General features: G+C 47.9%; 7 protein-coding genes across 7 annotated transcripts; 4 read left to right on the top strand and 3 right to left on the bottom strand.

Annotated features, from left to right (window-relative positions):
- Positions 1-2,297: 2,297 nt before the first annotated feature.
- Positions 2,298-3,460, top strand: ANOM_001581 (magnesium transporter CorA family protein; the record flags this gene model as incomplete). The annotated part of the gene is made up of 2 exons (XM_015546838.1): positions 2,298-2,821; positions 2,875-3,460. 2 exons carry the CDS (start codon positions 2,298-2,300, stop codon positions 3,458-3,460), a joined length of 1,110 nt encoding a protein of 369 aa, XP_015410944.1.
- A 448-nt stretch (positions 3,461-3,908) lies between these two features.
- Positions 3,909-4,785, top strand: ANOM_001580 (HAD family hydrolase; the record flags this gene model as incomplete). Its single annotated transcript, XM_015546837.1, has 2 exons — positions 3,909-3,962; positions 4,027-4,785. The coding sequence occupies 2 exons, from the start codon at positions 3,909-3,911 to the stop codon at positions 4,783-4,785; spliced, it is 813 nt and encodes a 270-aa protein (XP_015410945.1).
- Positions 4,786-5,638: 853 nt separating this feature from the next.
- Positions 5,639-6,785, bottom strand: ANOM_001579 (carbon-nitrogen hydrolase family protein; the record flags this gene model as incomplete). The annotated part of the gene is made up of 4 exons (XM_015546836.1): positions 5,639-5,854; positions 5,926-6,333; positions 6,396-6,579; positions 6,631-6,785. The coding sequence occupies 4 exons, from the start codon at positions 6,783-6,785 to the stop codon at positions 5,639-5,641; spliced, it is 963 nt and encodes a 320-aa protein (XP_015410980.1).
- A 692-nt stretch (positions 6,786-7,477) lies between these two features.
- ANOM_001578 (maltose permease) lies at positions 7,478-9,657 on the bottom strand (the record flags this gene model as incomplete). The annotated part of the gene is made up of 3 exons (XM_015546835.1): positions 7,478-8,433; positions 9,302-9,460; positions 9,543-9,657. The coding sequence occupies 3 exons, from the start codon at positions 9,655-9,657 to the stop codon at positions 7,478-7,480; spliced, it is 1,230 nt and encodes a 409-aa protein (XP_015410979.1).
- A 1,763-nt stretch (positions 9,658-11,420) lies between these two features.
- On the top strand, positions 11,421-12,620 carry ANOM_001577 (60S ribosomal protein uL18; the record flags this gene model as incomplete). The annotated part of the gene is made up of 3 exons (XM_015546834.1): positions 11,421-11,461; positions 11,651-11,688; positions 11,759-12,620. Exons 1-3 carry the CDS (start codon positions 11,459-11,461, stop codon positions 12,618-12,620), a joined length of 903 nt encoding a protein of 300 aa, XP_015410974.1. The 5' UTR covers positions 11,421-11,458.
- Positions 12,621-13,638: 1,018 nt separating this feature from the next.
- Positions 13,639-15,751, bottom strand: ANOM_001576 (fungal specific transcription factor domain-containing protein; the record flags this gene model as incomplete). The annotated part of the gene is made up of 6 exons (XM_015546833.1): positions 13,639-14,053; positions 14,123-14,340; positions 14,399-15,189; positions 15,246-15,410; positions 15,464-15,648; positions 15,693-15,751. 6 exons carry the CDS (start codon positions 15,749-15,751, stop codon positions 13,639-13,641), a joined length of 1,833 nt encoding a protein of 610 aa, XP_015410973.1.
- Positions 15,752-16,787: 1,036 nt separating this feature from the next.
- On the top strand, positions 16,788-18,032 carry ANOM_001575 (putative ABC multidrug transporter; the record flags this gene model as incomplete). The annotated part of the gene is made up of 1 exon (XM_015546832.1): positions 16,788-18,032. One exon carries the CDS (start codon positions 16,788-16,790, stop codon positions 18,030-18,032), a length of 1,245 nt encoding a protein of 414 aa, XP_015410972.1.
- Positions 18,033-18,061: the final 29 nt, after the last annotated feature.

Below are 18,061 nucleotides of genomic sequence, written 5' to 3'. Positions count from 1 at the left end.
CCAGCACTCTTCGTGACAACAGGAAACCCTTGGCGAAAAAATAGAGCCCGACTGCATGAACAAGCCTACAATAAGGCGATGAACTATCAGTAAAATGTCGATTCGCAGCTATCGATGATGCTTACAGCATCCAAACAAAAAATCCAGGAGAGGTCCATCGGGCACCCCTAGTCCCCATTCTACTCGATTCCGTGACACTGAGCAGTGATTCGAGTTTTTTGGACAAACGTGGACTCTGACGATGTACCGCAACTTTTCCTGAGTTCTTCATACAAATGAGTTGTGCGTTAAGTGCCCAGCCGATCAGAAGCTACACGCGTCGCCTGTCATTCTGCCCAATTCGGCCGCCTGCCTGGCAGCCATCGAGGTGACACAAACATGTCTATCATAATAATCTTCTACTGCAGAGTCCGTACAGCTGATTTTACGATTAACGTTGGATACGTTGGTAACGTGGAAAGTATATAGTCGGTAGGATACGAATCCCTGACACATTCGTACATAACAGAGCACATCGTTCCCACCGAGATGATTTATGTGGGTCCGCCAGATTCTCTGACATAATGATAAACAACCAACATTGACGCGAAAGTCCGAAAACGTACAACGTCAATAAATATGAGAAGGACTCAGTCAAATGCAGACTCGAACGAGCGCGCCGGGCGCTCGCTGACGTCCGTTTCCGATATTGACTTGTTTTGCATCGTGGGCTCGGGAGTCTTGATCCAGGGCTCAACCAACTGAACACAATCAATTCAACAAATACTTGCCTTGGACACGTGTCAGTGGGAAAAACGCAGGAGCTTTGCTCCTCGAGAACTCTCTCTGGGTCTCACACTTCGGAGTTATTTTCCAGGTAATCAGAATGTCGATTTGAATGAAATTCCACGGTGAAAGGCGACGGCTGGATGAGAATAAGAACCAAGCTCACCACACAACCATCGAAGTTAAGCCAGAAGAGAAATGGTACAGCGATGGGACAGGGAAGCTTGTTCGTGGATTATTAACCATTCATAGTTCCCCTCGCAAACACACATCTATTGGAAAGGGTCTAGTACGAATACTACAGGACTGCTGTGTATACATCTAAACAGAGAACACAGCTCTATTAGGCTCGGTTGAAGGGAAGGAAACTTTGTAAAGTTCTCGATCCATATCTCTAGGCATGGCCAGCTCTAAAGTATAGCTTGATTTCGAGTATTTATCAGTCTAAGCGATGCAAGACGTGACACCAGCATCAACAATATCAACTTCTAGCATTAGCTTGGTTACAAAATCGTCGAGGAACAAACCTCAGTGTCTTCCAAACAGTGTGCTACCCCAAGGTCCCCCTTACTTGGACTAGGCATCGACATTCTTGGTCTCCACAGCCAAGAAAGCAGCCGGGCAGAGTTTTACACTTTTCCACCGGCCTCCATCCATGCACGATATCTGTCTTCCAACTCAGCAACGAACGACAAATTAAGTATTCGATACATCTGATTCGTGTACTGTTCTGTACGGAGTATGTACTTCGCATATTCCACTTGACTGATCCACCCAGTGCCTTGTGCACTGTGTACACTCAGCCCTATAAGGCAGATTAAATGACCCACTTGGTTACCCCAAACGGGGAAGCCGGAGTCTTCCCGAATGACACATCGCTTTGCTGTATTAAATTTTTATGCCGGAATCCTTCGTAGGCAACCATATTGTGCCGTTCTGATCTGGTGAAACGAGGACTCGATCTATAGAATGTTATACACTGAAACTTGATGTTCTGGAGGATGGACAGTGAACAGCAGCAGATTTACCATCATTTACTGCGGTCAATCAGTGATGTGGCAATGCACCCGAGCAAATAAAAATCAACTGCAATCGAGGATGTCATGGATGCCATGAAAAACCAAGTCGGATGTGCGGACTGCTGCATGTAACCACACTTCACAGCGCTCGCCCGACGGCTCCATTTTTTCGTCTCTTGGTACTTTTAGGGCCAATTTTCTTCCCAGTCATTTCCCAATCCTTTATTTTCCTTCTTCCCCCTCTTCTCAGTGTAGAATTCTACTAGCTAGACACACACATCAGCCTTGATGAAATTGTTGCGTATCCAGCATTCCTATATGAAAATCTCTGCTATACCCTTTTCGGTTCCATCTCAAATCTATTCGATGTCTATCGGTATTCGATGGGTTAACTTTGCTGCACCTTCGCTGTTGTCCCCAGCTGTACCGGGCCCGACAGATAATTCCTAGACTAGATGATTATCGAAGTATGATCAAAGCGTCATCAAGAAAGTATCGCTTCGAGTTTTGAAAATGCATTCCGAAAAGGCCCCCCGGTTCAGCTATTTCTCCTCGCAGACTCAAGAAGTCATTTCCTCTTCCAGCTGGGCGGATATCTTCTCCGACCAGTTCATCAAGCACTTGCAGGAGAGCGAACGGACCAAAGGGAATGTCTGGTGGCTGGACATTAGCGATGCCACCGAGCAGGATGTCGACTTCGTATCTCAGGTGCTATCTATTCATCCTTTGACGGCAGAGGATATCACCATGCGTGAGCCACGAGAGAAGGTCGAGGTTTTCCGGAACTACTATCTAATCTCGTTTCAGACTTTGGTGAACTTTGCCGTTAAAAATGAAGAGAAGGATAAACCTAAGTCTTCGGCAGAGAGTTTCTCATCAACGCCTTCCTCTGCAGGGTGCTACATCCTCGTCTTCAAGAACGGGGCGGTGACCTTCTCTCCTAGTGGGAATGGACACATAACCCGGGTGAGGGATCGAATCCGCCGACACCCCGATCAAGCCACCTTGTCAGGTGATTGGGTCTGTTATGCTCTGATGTATGTCCCATGCCTTCCATGAACTCGGGATATCTCTTAACACTCTTGCACAGAGACGACATCATCGACAGCTTCGAACCGTACCTGCATGCTGTGGAACGTGAGTCGGAATCCATCGAGGATGAGGTCTTTATCGCTCGTGTAGACGACGTTAGATCCCTCATCCCCCGTGCCGAAAATCTTCGCAAAAAGATCACGTATCTTATCCGCGCTCTAAGCGGCAAAGTGGACGTCCTGAATGGCTTCGTCAAGCGGTGCCAGGCCAAAGACAAACAACCCATCTTTCCCGACGGCGATCTAATCATGTACCTGGGTGACGTGCAGGACCACCTGGTAACTACTATGTCGAGTCTGTCGCACTTTGATGAGATCGTCGGTCGATCGCAGTCAAACTGCCTCGCGCAGATCAGTGCCAATAACCTGCGCTTGAGTCTGAACATCAACGAAGTCCTCAGCAAGGTGACTGTCCTGGCCACAATCTTCGTTCCACTGCATATGGTGACGGGACTTTTTGGAATGAACGTCACCGTCCCTGGTCAGGATGTGCCTGGACTGGCCTGGTTTTTTGGAATTGTCGGTTGCTTTATCGCGTTCATAGTCGTGTGTTGCACTATTGCTTCTAGATTTAAACTGCTGTGAATACATTCATGTTTTATCTGTGACTGAAAGCATCGTACTCTATAGTGTTGCTATGGTAGCTGAAAATGTCGGATAGTGAAGAAAATGCTACTCCGTATTCACCACAGGACTGTAATAAAATTACTACAAAGTACAAGCTATATGAACAAGCATTTAATTAAATATCCATCCCCCAGTATCCAAGTACCCGGGAATTACACTTGTTGTTTTAGTGGATATGGTACATAGTAGCTCTTCCTCGGTCTTTCATCCTTGGCTGATAAGAACTCAATCTAACCTCGGCAATCTAATCAATGCATCCATCAGCCAAACCCAATGAATCTCCGCAAACACGTTACAAACCCCATCCCTAGCGATTGACTTCTACTCTTACAGCAAAAGTCTTCGCAAAAGAAAACCAGTCACACAAGCATACCAGGCATACGCGTCTTTCCACCAGCGAGCCACCATGGCAGAAACCACACAGCCCGCGGGGCTACTTTTCGACATTGGCGGAGTCTGCGTACGCCTTTCTATACCAACCCCGAAAGATCAAGGAGCCCCATCACTAACAGATTAAACCCCAGGTTCTCTCCCCATTCCAAGCGATCCTCGACTACGAAATCGCCAACAAAATCCCCCCAGGATGGGTCAACTTCAGTATCTCGCGATCCGCGCCTAGCGGCAGCTGGCACCGGCTCGAACGCGGCGAAATCAAACTCGACGCCGCCTTCTTCAAAGAATTCAACAAAGACCTCAGCAACCCAGATCTATGGCAGAAGTTCCACGAAACACTTCGGAAAAAGCAGTCTACGACCGGTGCCCCATCGTCGTCGTCGTCGTCGTCGTCGCCACTCCCTCCTCTCCCGCAGCTGGACGCGGAGTTCCTTTTCTGGGAAATGATGCGGATATCCCGGGCGCCGGACCCTTACATGGCGCCTGCGTTGAAGAAGTTAAAGGCCTCGGGGAAGTTTATTCTGGGGGCGCTGTCGAATACGGTCGTGTTTCCTGACGGGCATCCCTACAACAAGGACGAGAGTGGCGTGAAGGGGGTGTTTGATTTCTTCATCTCGTCGGCGCATACGGGGCTGAGGAAACCGGATCCGAAGATCTATGAATTTGCGATTCGCGAGATGAACCGGTTGGCGCGGGAGAAGGGGTTGAGGGAGGTTGGTGCGTCGGACATTGTTTTCTTCGATGATATTGGGGAGAATCTGAAGGGCGCTAAGAAAGCGGGGATGAGGACGGTTAAGGTGAATCTGGGGCGCACCCAGGACGCTGTCAAGGAGTTGGAGAAGATTACCGGGCTTTCATTGTTGGAGGGGTCGGATCGGGCGAGATTGTAGGTGGAAGAGCATCGCGAGAGGAATTCCCTTTCCCCCACTTTGTGGATAAATATAGAGACTTAATCAGAATGGAATTTTAAACAGTGAAAAGAAATGAAGATGATTCGGTTCTGATGTTCTGTTGTTCCCTTAACTAAGCTGCCCGCCAAGCGACTAAACTCGTTATAGAGACAAGTACGCAGGCGGGCTCAGAGCGGCCACTCCGCATTCCCTTCAATTTAATTCATCAATCGAGGGCAAAACATATTACAGCCTCTAGGTTTACAATTAAGGTCCGCTTCACAGGCAGTAATAACATACATCGCAGCTATAGAGGGTTTCAGCTAATATAAATCATCTTCCTAAATGGCTTCTGACCCCAAGCTAATTTTATAATTTCTTTTCGAGAGAGCCCCTTTTTTAGGGAGTATAATTACAACAAATCGTGATTCTTTTAGACAAGAAATCTCGCACTCCTTGATACTATTTACAGGTACTAACTGCTATGGTACATAGTATATTCGACATAGGGCGCACAGCATCAATCATTTAATCCTTCTGAAGGAACTTTTGGGATAATCTTTAGTATAGAATACGATCGTCACGGACATATCCCTAGATACTGTAGAATTACTAGTGTATTCACTTCTGTCCCTCGATATAAGATAAACAAACTTAGGATCAAACAACTATAGCTGAATATACTAAAGGAACTGTATACCTTCCAGTAATAAGATACAAAGCTCGGGTAAAGGATAAAACATAGATTGATATCGACATTGTAAATATTGAAAGGAAAACGACTGGATAAAAACCCTACCTCAATCATATCGCCATGCTACCGAATCTGTCCTCAAATTATCCCGTAATTTGTTCAGACATGGTGCACTACCTCGGCCTTCACCGAGTTCACCCTGAGGCTTAGCAGATCTGGACGAGAGTAATGTCCAACTGGGTCGCACAGACTCTTCGCCATATAGATCATCTCCAAGTCGACCTCAGCTGTCAAGATCCCTTCTTCTCCACGCGGTAAGGGCTCGACCAATGGTCGGCCATCGGGGCCAAAGATCATGGCCACACCACCATCATCCTAGTAATTGCAACCTGTTAGCGTATATCCTCGCCCTACCGGCAGGCAATCACGATGCAAGACCTTCATACCTCATGGAAGATTCCCTTATCCTTAAGTCCCATTATCTCGTGCTTCTCTTTACGCAGAATCGCCGTGGAACAGAGTACAAATGTTTGGCCCTCTAGCGCCACCATCTGACTGATCCGCAGGCAAGCCTCGCTCGTACACCCGTACGGGTAGGGAACTTCAAGCTTCTCAAGCGATGGGGCAGACGGCCAACCTGCGACATGGATCTGGACGCCCTGTGAATATTCATAGTACCGCAACAGGGGCTGTAGGTTCTCCCAGCAGTTCAGAGCGCCGATTCTTCCAAAGGGCGAGTCGACCACACACTTGAGTGAGTCGCCCTGCCCGTCGCCCCACAAACAGCGCTCGACATACGTGGGCTTGATCTTGCGGCGATTATGGACGATCTCGCCAGTAGAGCTAATGAAGGCCTTGAAAGGTGGACAACTATTCAGCACGGTACATATTACGGCTGTCCGGGCTGGTGTTTTACCTGCGAGATATAGATGCTTCCACTTGCGTCGTCTTTCTCGCTGTAGCCTAGGACCACAAATATCGAATACTCCTTACAGGCGGCTTGGATGCGACGCATATGTGCGGAATCTCTGGGGAGAGAGTGTGCAATGTACTTTGCACAGAATTCGGATGATTCGAATGCATTTTTTGCCCAGATTGGCCTCATACATAAGGATTAGCTCGCCCTCTGGAGTGATATAGGAGCAGCATACCAAGGATACCCGCCGATCCAAACCTCAGGAAAGGCTAGGACTTGCACGCCTTTCCCGGCAGCCTGCCGTATTATGTCTATAGTCTTGTTGATGGAACCGTCCAGGTCGAGGAAAACCGGTTCGGCTTGTACTGTGCCGACGCAAACAGGGGCCATATTGGGTAGTTTTGCAATTGATTGAATAGCAAGATTGATGTCTGACTGAAGAGCATGGGGGGTACCAGCTCCTTTTCAACGGACGGAACATAGATCCATGATACCGCAGTCACCGAAGCAAACCCCGATGGTCTTGTGCGGATAGAAGATAAGAAGCTTATATCCGAACCCCGCTCACTTGAAGGCTAATAGCTTTTGGCTTTCAAGACGCTACTATCAATGCAAAAAGTTTATCTTTTTAGGAGTAGGTAGTCATTCCGCTTCCGCTTTATTTTCCGCACATGGCCAGAGACATCACTTCGATTAGCCGAACCATGGAAATCTCATCGTAGTTGGGCTGTAGATATATCATCATAGATTCCTTGGCGCTCTAGTAGTAGAAAGAAGGGAAATTAGAAGAAAAGCATTCTAACCGTATTACTTTATACATCATACCAAAGACTCCCGCTTATCGACTTTCTTTCGTTCTTTTTTCTAACTATACTGTTTACTCTTGAATCGGCACACCACTTACGTCCTTACACAAATCCAACCCATACTGCATGAAGAACCCGGCGTCCTTACAGACCAACATTGGTCTAGAACTATCACCTATGAAACGACATATACGATTGTTTGTGCTGTGGTAAATCTTTCCCAATACATGGCAGTGCTAAGAGATATGTGATTGTAAACAGAGTGAATTGCTACCTTCAAAGGTGCTGGATACACGACGCAAGCACTGCGGTAGTCAGTATCAAGTCAGCCTCTGGAGCGACTGGCGGGCGGCCGAAAAGAGCGAGAAAGGGAAGAATAAGCGATGGACCGATAAGGTCCTGGGGCGCAACTTCGATAGACTGGGCACAGTATGCATATTGACTACCTGGCTGCTGCCGAATTTGGGGTGGCATTTGACATGGCACTTGCCGTTGAAGCTGTTGAATAGCTCCCCTTGTAAGTGGCCTAGGAGTCGGAGGGGCCAATTGCCACTTTTCAATCAGCATAACTGGCTGCCGCACACGTTTCCGGATACAGATAACAAGAACGATGCGCACATCCCCCCCTGAATGGTTGAACCACCAGAGGGTGTCTTCCCTAAGCTTGGGTAGTGATTCAGACACCCCAGCCTCGATGACGAGAGTCGGGAACGGACAGACACCTGTTGCCAACGTGCCCACAGGTTGCCGAGCAGGTGGTAGGAATCCTTGGTCGCCTTCCTTACTTTTACTACCTCCAGTGGCTTGGTACCTCGTTGCAGCCACCCAGTATTGGTCTTCAATCCCCATACGCAGCATGAGAAAGCTAATCTTGGTCTTCACACGGTCCGTCGTGATTTCATGTCCAGGGCCGGGGACTTTAATAATCCCAGTGCTGCCATCGTGCTCGAACCTGAAGGAAATCCCATCATGCGATCTTTCATCGCCCAGTCGCTGGATTGCACTGCGTGATAGCCCCAAAACAACAATCCACTGGTTTCCTTCGCCGCGATGTTCAACTAGCTGTTCGTAGACCATATTTATCGCCGTTGATAGTCGTCTCCAATTAGAAAAAGTCTCCCTGCGATAGTTAGGGGGCAGACCAGATAAAAGGCGATGTATGCTCATCGTGATAACAGGTACTGCAGCGAAGGTAGCGGAGGTCGACGAAACGACCAACTTATGATCAGTACCTAGGAGAGAAGTCATAGTCAGTAATTCCTACGAGAAAGTCACAACAACTAAAAGGAAATGTGAGGTTGAAATGTAAGGCGAAAGTAAGGCGAAAGCAAGAATACTAAGGTGAGCTGATTCGAAGTCATGGTAGAGAAGGAGCAGGGAGATCAAGGCTACAGAGATATGATCAATACTAAACTGATTTGTAGTATTCACTTACAATGGTATAAATAATGGGAACATTCCCTATGTGTACATTGACAAGTGAAGAATTGTTTTTTGCAGATCAATTATATTATCGAAGTATGACCCAATCTTTAGCAATGGTGAACCTTATCTCAAAAGTTTTATGAACACCACGTGGCGAGTGCTCAAGATATCTACCCCTAGATTTATCCAGCTCTGCGGAAATAGACTCCCGATATTTGAATACGCATCGCGAGAACTATACCAACGGCACGTCAGGATCACAGAGTGACCCAATCTTGACGGCGCACCCCCATTTATGCATGGACAGGCTAAGGGCCCCGCTAAGTCCACTGAACTGAACATGCAACGATGTGGCTTCCCGGAACAAAGAACGGTGGTGAACCACTCAATTGCATAGATCCATCGCAAGGGCCATATCATTGCAGATGGTGCATTGGGCTTGACTTTCAGCGCTACGTTTGTGATACTGGTTGGATATGCAAAGGAAGAAGCTTCTTGCGATTTGTAACGACAGACAAAAGGTTTAGGTAACATGGTGATAAACCTCCTCATATAACCACCCGGACAGAAATGCATCTTTGCGTCAGTACAGCCCGCCCCGTCTCTCGACAATATTTGAACTTCCTGCTATCTGAGCGGGCTGTCCCAGGAATGTCTAGCAGTGATCACTGTTACCAGAACCCCCATCCTGGCAACCACCGTCACAGTAGGTCGAGAACGAAATATCGCCATTGCCACCTCCATTGCAATGGAAGAGAGATTCGCGATAATGAAGATCATCCGTAGGTTGGTTTGCGGCCTGCAAAGCGACAGCAATTTGAGAGTCGTAATTGCCTGACACGAAGAACCACGTTAGGATACTTGATGACCCGTAAAGAAAGAGGGGTGAGTTTCTTTTAGATGTAGGGCGACGTACCGATGCTAGTGAGGACAAAACCACAGTAGTTGAGACCAGTCTTGCAATTCTTTGCGGCAGCCAAAGGGGCAAGCGAAGCCAGGACGGCTACGGAGAGGGTGGCAAGTTGAACCATGGTGGCAGAGAGATTGGGTTTGTATGAAAGTTATAAAGATAGTAGTTGATGATTGTGATATAGGAATGTCTTGCGAGCTTAGTGAATTTCATCAGAACGACGGGATTGTCCCAGGTATTTATATCCGACGATGTCGCTCCCCCCATAAACTTCGTGCCTTCTTTCTCGTTCTTGATGGATCGATTCTCGAGCCTTGCTGTCTCGGGCTCCACGGTGGACGCCTAAATTATCAAAGCGTGTATCATATGTTGTCCGAAAGGAGAGACACCTTGGACGATCTAGCTCATCTTGCATTGTTGGAGCTCTTGCAGGACGCCTCTCGCAAAGAGCGATTGGGACTTGCTACAATGAGGTCTGACATTATCCGGAAGCCCCTGACTGCCTGGTAATCCTATTGGACCTCTTTCATCCGGAGTAGAGTCTCCTGAGCCTCGTCGTGTACATTATCCAAGTATGATCATCATAGTCGGGCCCCATAATGGGGCTGGCAGGGAACTCCGGATTCCGGAATGTCCGCATTGGGAAGGATTCGAAGCAAATAAGCGTCTCCTATTCATGATCTGACCAGTCGTAGAAACAGCGCACCAGGAACTACCGACGCTTGTTTGGCAAGAATCTCAGTCTTGCATCTCAGATACCAGAATAGGACTAGTTCGCAGAGTCCACTATAATCTTACATACATTAATGTCGGCTCCTAAAAAGGGTATGGAGATGCTTGCCTACAAGTGAAAGTGGATTTGAGCATTTTCTCCATTCATAAAAAGTAGGCAATGGAAGCTATCGTAATCATATTGTTGGTTTTGCCGGGGTCTTTGGAGACGGTATGACTGCTACGCCGAATTGAACTTCAAGACGACCTTATCTCGAGCTGGCATTAATCGTGGGTGAGCGTGATGGTTGTGGAAACATCAATGGAGCAGGTTTCACCTTTGGAGATAGTCTCAGTAAAGAGTAGTTTATGATGGTACATCTACTGGACCAGTACCACCTGGTAGTAGTTGCGTGTCACACAGCCTCATGAATACTGCGGAGCCAATGAGAATAGTACAACACCTCTCACCACTGTGAGAACAGTCCCAATAAGCGCCAATGGCACAGCCGGAAAGACAGACGATCTCGGTCGGTCAGCAGCAGGATGGTGCAGATCTGCAAAAGAGGATGTGATATAGGTCAGTCAGTAACACTGAGGACGCCACCAGGGAATAAACCCCTCCTGCTGTATGTTCTGTATCGAGAGTATCCCCGTAAACTAGCTATCTATCACAGTGAGTTTTACGGCGAGCCACGAAAACAGATTAATTAGTGCTTCAGAAACAACTGGAAAATATGAAGACAGTGGAACCAGATTTGGGAAGATCATTTTGGTACTTTAAGAAAACAGAAGCATAGTTTCACACATGAAGATAATGGCTCACATTGTTACTTAGCGAAGAGGTCACGGCCCTTTTATATTAAAGACACTGGAATGGCACTAGCAGCAGGTACAAAACTCACCTTTTGACCACAACCGTACTATCATAGAACTGGAATTGTCAAATGGATATGTTACAATTGTAAGATCGTTGGGTCCACTGCCAAGCCACTAAAAGCCAAAGATGGGTGCAAAATAGTGAAGAGATGTAGGAAAGTGTGGTCCAGTCTTAAAGACGGGTTCCCGGGCTCGTGGCCAACCTCAGTTTTGCGGCGGGATGCAGAACGGCGCTAAGCGAGAGGCTTCCACAAAAGTCATCCCACCAATTTCCCTTTTCTTTTTTCTTCAGCCAACATCGACAACTCGGTTCTCAGCGGCAAACAGTCAAAATGGTGAGTTTTGCTGTTATCCCACACGGATGACAACCTTTATTGTGTTGTCCAGTATCGCCCTTGACTAGTCTCGATTTTGTTCCCGCCGTGGACAGGATTTGTGGGACTGGAAAAACGGGTCTTTGCAAGATGCTTCGGATACAACCTTTTCTGAAGCGCAAATTGCTGACTCGAGTGTCTTTCTTGTAGCCTTTCCACAAGCTCGTCAAGAACAGCGCTTACTACAGGTGAGTCTTTCCGGTTGATAAACTCTGCAAAAAATGATCATTGTGGGCCGAAATACTAATACCCTCGCAGCCGCTACCAGACCAAGTACCGCCGTCGCAGAGAGGGCAAGACTGATTACTATGCCCGTAAGCGCCTGATCACCCAGGCCAAGAACAAGTACAACGCGCCCAAGTACCGCCTCGTTGTCCGCTTCACCAACCGCGACATCATCACCCAGATCGTCTACTCTGAGCTCTCCGGTGACAAGGTCTTCGCCAGCGCCTACTCCCACGAGCTCAAGCGCTATGGCATCACCAACGGTCTGACCAACTGGGCTGCCGCTTACGCCACCGGTCTCCTCCTTGCCCGCCGTACCCTCAAGAAGCTGGGCATTGACGAGCAGTTCACCGGTGTTGAGGAGGCTGACGGCGAGTACGCTCTCACCGAGGCCGTTGAGACCGACGATGGTGAGCGCCGCCCCTTCAAGGCCTTCCTTGATGTCGGTCTGGCCCGTACCTCCACTGGTGCCCGTGTCTTCGGTGCCATGAAGGGTGCCTCCGACGGTGGTATCCTCATCCCCCACTCCGAGAACCGCTTCCCCGGCTTCGACATTGAGACCGAGGAGCTCGATGCCGAGACTCTCCGCACCTACATCTTCGGTGGCCACGTCGCTGAGTACATGGAGGGTCTTGCCGACGACGACGAGGAGCGTTACCGCGGCCAGTTCCACAAGTACCTTGAGAACGAGGTCGAGGCTGGTGACATCGAGGACCTCTACACTGAGGCCCACAAGGCCATCCGCGAGGACCCCTTCAAGAAGGATGAGGATGAGGGCTCCAAGAAGACCAAGGAGGAGTACAAGGCTGAGAGCAAGAAGTTCCAGAAGAAGAAGCTGTCCCACGCTGAGCGCAAGGCTCGCGTTGAGCAGAAGATCCGTGAGCTTGCTGCTTAAGTGTAATGCTTAAAGCGATAGTCCACCAAAAAGTTTACTTCTCAGACAAATAATAGGGGGAATTAGGTTCTTTCTTGCCAAACCGGCGTTTCTGGGTTTCTGTAGTTTTCATGATTGTCACGACCACCTTTTGTTATTTCAGGGTTCTTCGGAGCAATAATTGGGTTGATTCCCAAAGAATTTGATTAAATCGTTCAATATGCTCCGGTGGACCGCGTTCGTAGCCGTAGTTTGATCTGTAAATGGCCACAGTAACACCTTCTATCCCTCCATATCAACCTCCAGTTTTGTCGCTGTTCAACCACTTCACATGGTAAGAACTGGTGTGGCCGGCCCAGAGTACATCACCTTAATACCAAGGATGCTTTTGGAATTACATGGCAGACTTCTTGGCAAGACTTGACCATCTCGAGCGGGATCTTGATTCTAGATAGTTAAAGCCCCAGTATTGTCAGTCAGCAATGTCCCTTTTCGATCAATAAGCCACCATTGACTATTTATTGGTCTATGGAGTAGCTTATACTCAAATACTATATCCAAACACCAACCCATAAGTGCAGTCAAGTAGTAGTTCCGAAATCCCTGAAATAATGAGTATGGATGACGAACAAAGTCAACCCGTGAACGATGTGAAAGTAAAAATATATATTTGCGATACTCGATACGTAAATAACCATCAACTACAAAGAGTTTGTTTGAGGGAAGTCTGTAAATATATATTTATGTTTGTGCAACATCGAGCGAGCCTCAAAAAATGAGAAAATCGCTTGTATCTATTCTATTCCGAGTAAGTTGTCTACCTGGTAGAAATGCTGTGCAGGAAAAGAGGGCCTTTTACTCCGTAATAGACCAGCCCATACGAAAATCCCAGAGCTCCCCAAAGCGCTTCACGCAACAAGGGAGGTTCAAAAAAAACAAAAAAAAAAAAAAAAAGATTGGTGCGTAACTAAGAGTCTTGGCAAAACAGAAACGCTCCACAATTCTAAAGGCAACATGTGTTAATGTGCAGTTCGTATAGTCATATCTCAGGACTGCTAAGACGCTGAGAGTAGATCCACCGTTCGACAAGTAAAATTGTCTCATATGGATTCTGAACAAGATCTTGCACTTTAATACCGATACAGTCGAGCGTTTGGACCGAGCTGGGGCTGAGCATTATCCCGTCAGCGGGTGTCGCTCCCGTGACAAGCTGGCTGTTTGGCTGAACCTGTATGCTGGACGTGCACAGTTTAACTTGCCGACATATGTCATTTAGTGTGTTGACGGCTGCCTCAACAGGTCTGAGTTCTTCGCGCTCGGCTGTCCACTGGATCAGCATGGCCCCGAACCACACCGCGAGGGACATGTCGTGAGCGATGGCGGCAGGCGTATTTGTCTCCAAAATATTAGCGAATATGGTAAGGATAGTGATGACCGAGTAGAAAGAGAAGTAACTAGTAAGAAATAGAAGGACCGTTAGCTCAAAAGAATTCCGTTCAAAATTTTGCAATATGACAACGTACCATAGTGGCCAGTAAGAGCCAGGCGAATCAATAGTCATTGCTTGCTTCATGCTTTCAATTGCCCTCCTTGCCGCCTCAAGCGACTGGGTTTTGGACGCCTGTCTGTTTGATACTGATCTTGTACGATTGAGTAGAATGACGGTGGTACAGGCGTTCTGAATGAGTTCATCGTAGAACCAGACGCTGTTGCTATACTCTGCTGCTCCGAGGTTTTCATCCTAAATTAGACGGATGTGAGAGCGATGTCGATTTTTCTATCTTGTTGCGTCAACTTACTATGTTCCAGTCTGCAAGAGCTGTCTGAGTCTCCCCGATCAAATCCTCTATTAACTGGTCAGATGGCTGTGATCCTTTTTGCCGTGCATCATCCATCATATCGAAAAACCGCAGTTTCGCAAAGGCAAGGCGCGTGGCAACCAAGAAATTAATTTGGGCTGATCGATTAAGCCCTTCGTTAGGGTTCCACATCGATAGCTCTGGGAATTTGACGACCATGGTGCTAGGATCGAGCAGGCCTGGCTTGTTTAAATGAAGGCGGAAAATACAATCGTTGTGCACCAAAATCCAGATACAGAACCGCATCTGGTCTTTATGAATTGAGTGGCCATGGGGGGACTGGCAGTTACCACTGACGTCCGCGTCTAGCAATAAGAAGCCTAGGTTACAGGCTATGCGGTAGGCAGAGCAATGAAATTTCCATGAAAGCTCCCTCTCAAAAAAAAGTTTGTTGTAAAAATCTTGAACGAGATTAGGGTCTGTTGAGCGCATATTGTGGTTCATGTGACGTACCAAGAGAAGTGCGGCGTAAAGGTCTGTGAGGGTAGGTTGGGCCTCGAAGTCCCAGTCTTTCGCATGTAATAGCATCTTCCTGTACATATAGGACGCATAGTCTTTTCTCCTGCGCCCGAGCCTTCGATCCATGAATAGCCCTTGCAGAAGAACGTTGTAGTATACAAGAAGTGCGGACGTGTCGATCTTGACATGTGGTAGGTCAAACAGGTCAGGAAGAAGAAGGAAGAAATCTTTTCCCACAGGAAGCTCAGGGCCCCACGACAGAGTATAAAATACTACGAAGAGATTAGTTCACGAGCATTTTAGTACTGGTGCGATTGGAAAAATGTACCATTGACCCATTCGGAGGCCATGTTCTTGGTGATGGATGCATCGTCCCAAACCAAGGCACTGCCAGCATCTGGGCTGAGCGCTGGGATATTTGGCGTGGTCTGCTGTGTAGTATGATAAGAGGGAATGTGTTTTTGAATGATATCTGGAGCGAATATGTTATTGCCTGTGATACATTATAGCACCTGATGGAGGTCAGTAGAATCCAACAGTACTTACCATTATTCCGAGGAGGTTCTAGGATGCCATTGTGGGAAGGCGCGGGTGAACTTCTCCGGTCACTGGCTACAGGAGACTGACATGGCGCTACTGCCAGAGATTGCTCCAATGAAGTTAGACGCCTGAGAATGTCAGATAATATTCCAGTGGAAGCACCATCATTCTCCCTTGCGCGATATACGGCCCTGTCCCGGTTAGCATTCGTGATAGTGGCACAAGAAGCATGTACTCGTAAGGACCTTGGTCTTCGGGTTCTCCGACGTCGAGTCGGGTAAACACACTCGACATTGGATGCGACACATCGATTGCATTGTGGAAGCAGTTTGTTACAACCGATCTGCCCGGTAGAAATTTCAAGGTCAGCCAAACAGAGATCTCCAGCATGCATCTGTGAAAAGTGGGTACCTTTTTCTTTCTACACCTTTCACACTACCTGGATTTAGCTGCGAAAATAGGGTCCCTGAGCTTGAAAGAGCACCCACCGAAAGGGATTGGTCGGGTAACGAAATCGGAGTCGACATTTGTGCTGGGAGGTAGACCAAGTCCCTACTACTAGTAGTAGTGATGGACTGGAGACTCTTCTTTGATACCGAAACACGGACAAATCTTTATAGTCCGAAAGTCCGAAGACTCCACAAAGTTTAAATGACCTTAAAAAAGTGTCTTGCCTTGAGTGGCCTAAGGACCTATTGGTTAGTACAAGCCGCGTCTTGCTGTGGAGTCGGAGCCCGCGGGCTCCGTGGTTTCCTCCCCTTAGGGCTTTCTTTGCACTCGTTGTATCCATCACCTTCACCAAAATCTGGACTGGTTATCCCTGAACCTACGCCACACTATCTACTTAACTTTGGGCCAAGAGCAATGTACTTGGTTGTATGTACTGGAGCCCGACCTCTACGGTCTTCCGGCTCTCACCGACACAATGCCGAGATTCATGCACGGACAGCCGATCTATTCAATACGTGCTAGATGAGTCGGAATGACTCACGGAGCTTCTTGAGCCAAGAGTCCGAATCCGATATCTTGGCCTCCGCTCGCGAGGACTAAGTGGCCTAGTGGTCCACACATATTGTTAGACATTTCCGAACACCATGGATCTCCTGTGGCTTGGTCGCCCCCAGCTATGTATAAAGCAACCCCCCCCGGCTCGTTATTGCTAGCTTTCGTCTGTACCTGGACACGAGCAGCTCTTCATGAGTTCAGACGCTAGGCGGAAACCTTAATCACATCTGTCATTCAGAGGCAACAGTCGTGTTGCTCCCGAGTTAGTCGTTTTCTTTTCCCTGCTTGGTCCTTCGACTGATCTCTATAGACATTTAAACTACAGATGTTTTCGTCTCGAGGGCATGAGCCCCGTCCTCCACCTTCATCAGACATGGCCCTCGCTATGGACGGAGGCACTAGTTCAGGGACTCAAACCTACGCCAACAGTGAACAGTCGGTTCTGGAACAGAAAGACAAACTTGGGGAGAATCGAGCGGAGATCGACGAGCAGCTGACGAAACTAGCGCGCAAATTGAGCACAAAGTCTGAAAAAAATCATTATCGTTCCCCGTTCGAAGCGAGTGAAGGTGGATTTCTGGATCCGAACAGCCCTGAATTCCGTGCTAGAGACTGGGCGAAAGCTTTCTACAACGCTAGGTATAATGCCGACGAAAACTGTCCGCCACGAGTTGCCGGTGTTGCGTTCAAAGATTTGAACGTTTCCGGGTACGGTAGTCCTGTGGACTACCAAATGAGTGTGGGAAATGCCCTGCTGAAGTTGCCGACACAGATATATCAGTTCCTTAGCGGCAAGAAAACGAAAATTAATATCCTGCAGGGTCTTGATGGACTAGTTCTTCCTGGTGAGCAGCTTTGTGTTCTGGGCCCTCCTGGATCAGGCTGTTCAACCTTTCTCAAAACTATAGCTGGTGAAACCCATGGCTTTCAGGTAGACCCAGCAGCCTATATAAACTACCAAGGCATAACTCCCAGGCAAATGTCAACGCAATTCCGGGGCGAGGCTATATACACTGCTGAAGTTGATGCACATTACCCACAGCTCTCAGTCGGCGATACGCTGTATTTTGCGTCCCTTGCTCGTGCACCTCGTCACCTTCCGGGCGGAATCAGTTCCCAGGAGTACGCCACTCATCTACGAGATGTCATTATGGCCATGTTTGGGATCAGTCATACTATAAATACCCGGGTGGGTAACGACTTCGTTCGTGGTGTCAGCGGAGGTGAGAGAAAGCGGGTTACGATCGCGGAAGCTGCGTTAAGCTATGCCCCATTACAGTGCTGGGATAACAGCACCAGAGGATTGGATAGCGCAAATGCGGTGGAGTTTTGCAGGACCTTACGGACACAAAGCGATGTGTTTGGAATGACCTCGTGTGTTGCAATATACCAGGCTCCCCAATCTGCGTACAATGTAAGCCCAAGAAGCTATGACCAGGCATTGGACACTGCTAACCAACAAGCCAGCTTTTTGACAAAGTCATTGTTTTATATGAAGGACACCAGATATACTTCGGCGCTGCGCATGATGCTAAAGGTTACTTTGAACGACTCGGCTTTCTATGCCTGAGTCTCAGACAACTGCCGACTTCCTCACAT

This window comes from Aspergillus nomiae, assembly GCF_001204775.2.
Source record: "Aspergillus nomiae NRRL 13137 chromosome Unknown contig00020, whole genome shotgun sequence".
Classification (NCBI taxonomy): Eukaryota; Fungi; Ascomycota; class Eurotiomycetes; order Eurotiales; family Aspergillaceae; genus Aspergillus; species Aspergillus nomiae.
Note: the sequence above shows the minus strand (reverse complement) of the source record. Positions and strands in the feature narration are given on the sequence as shown.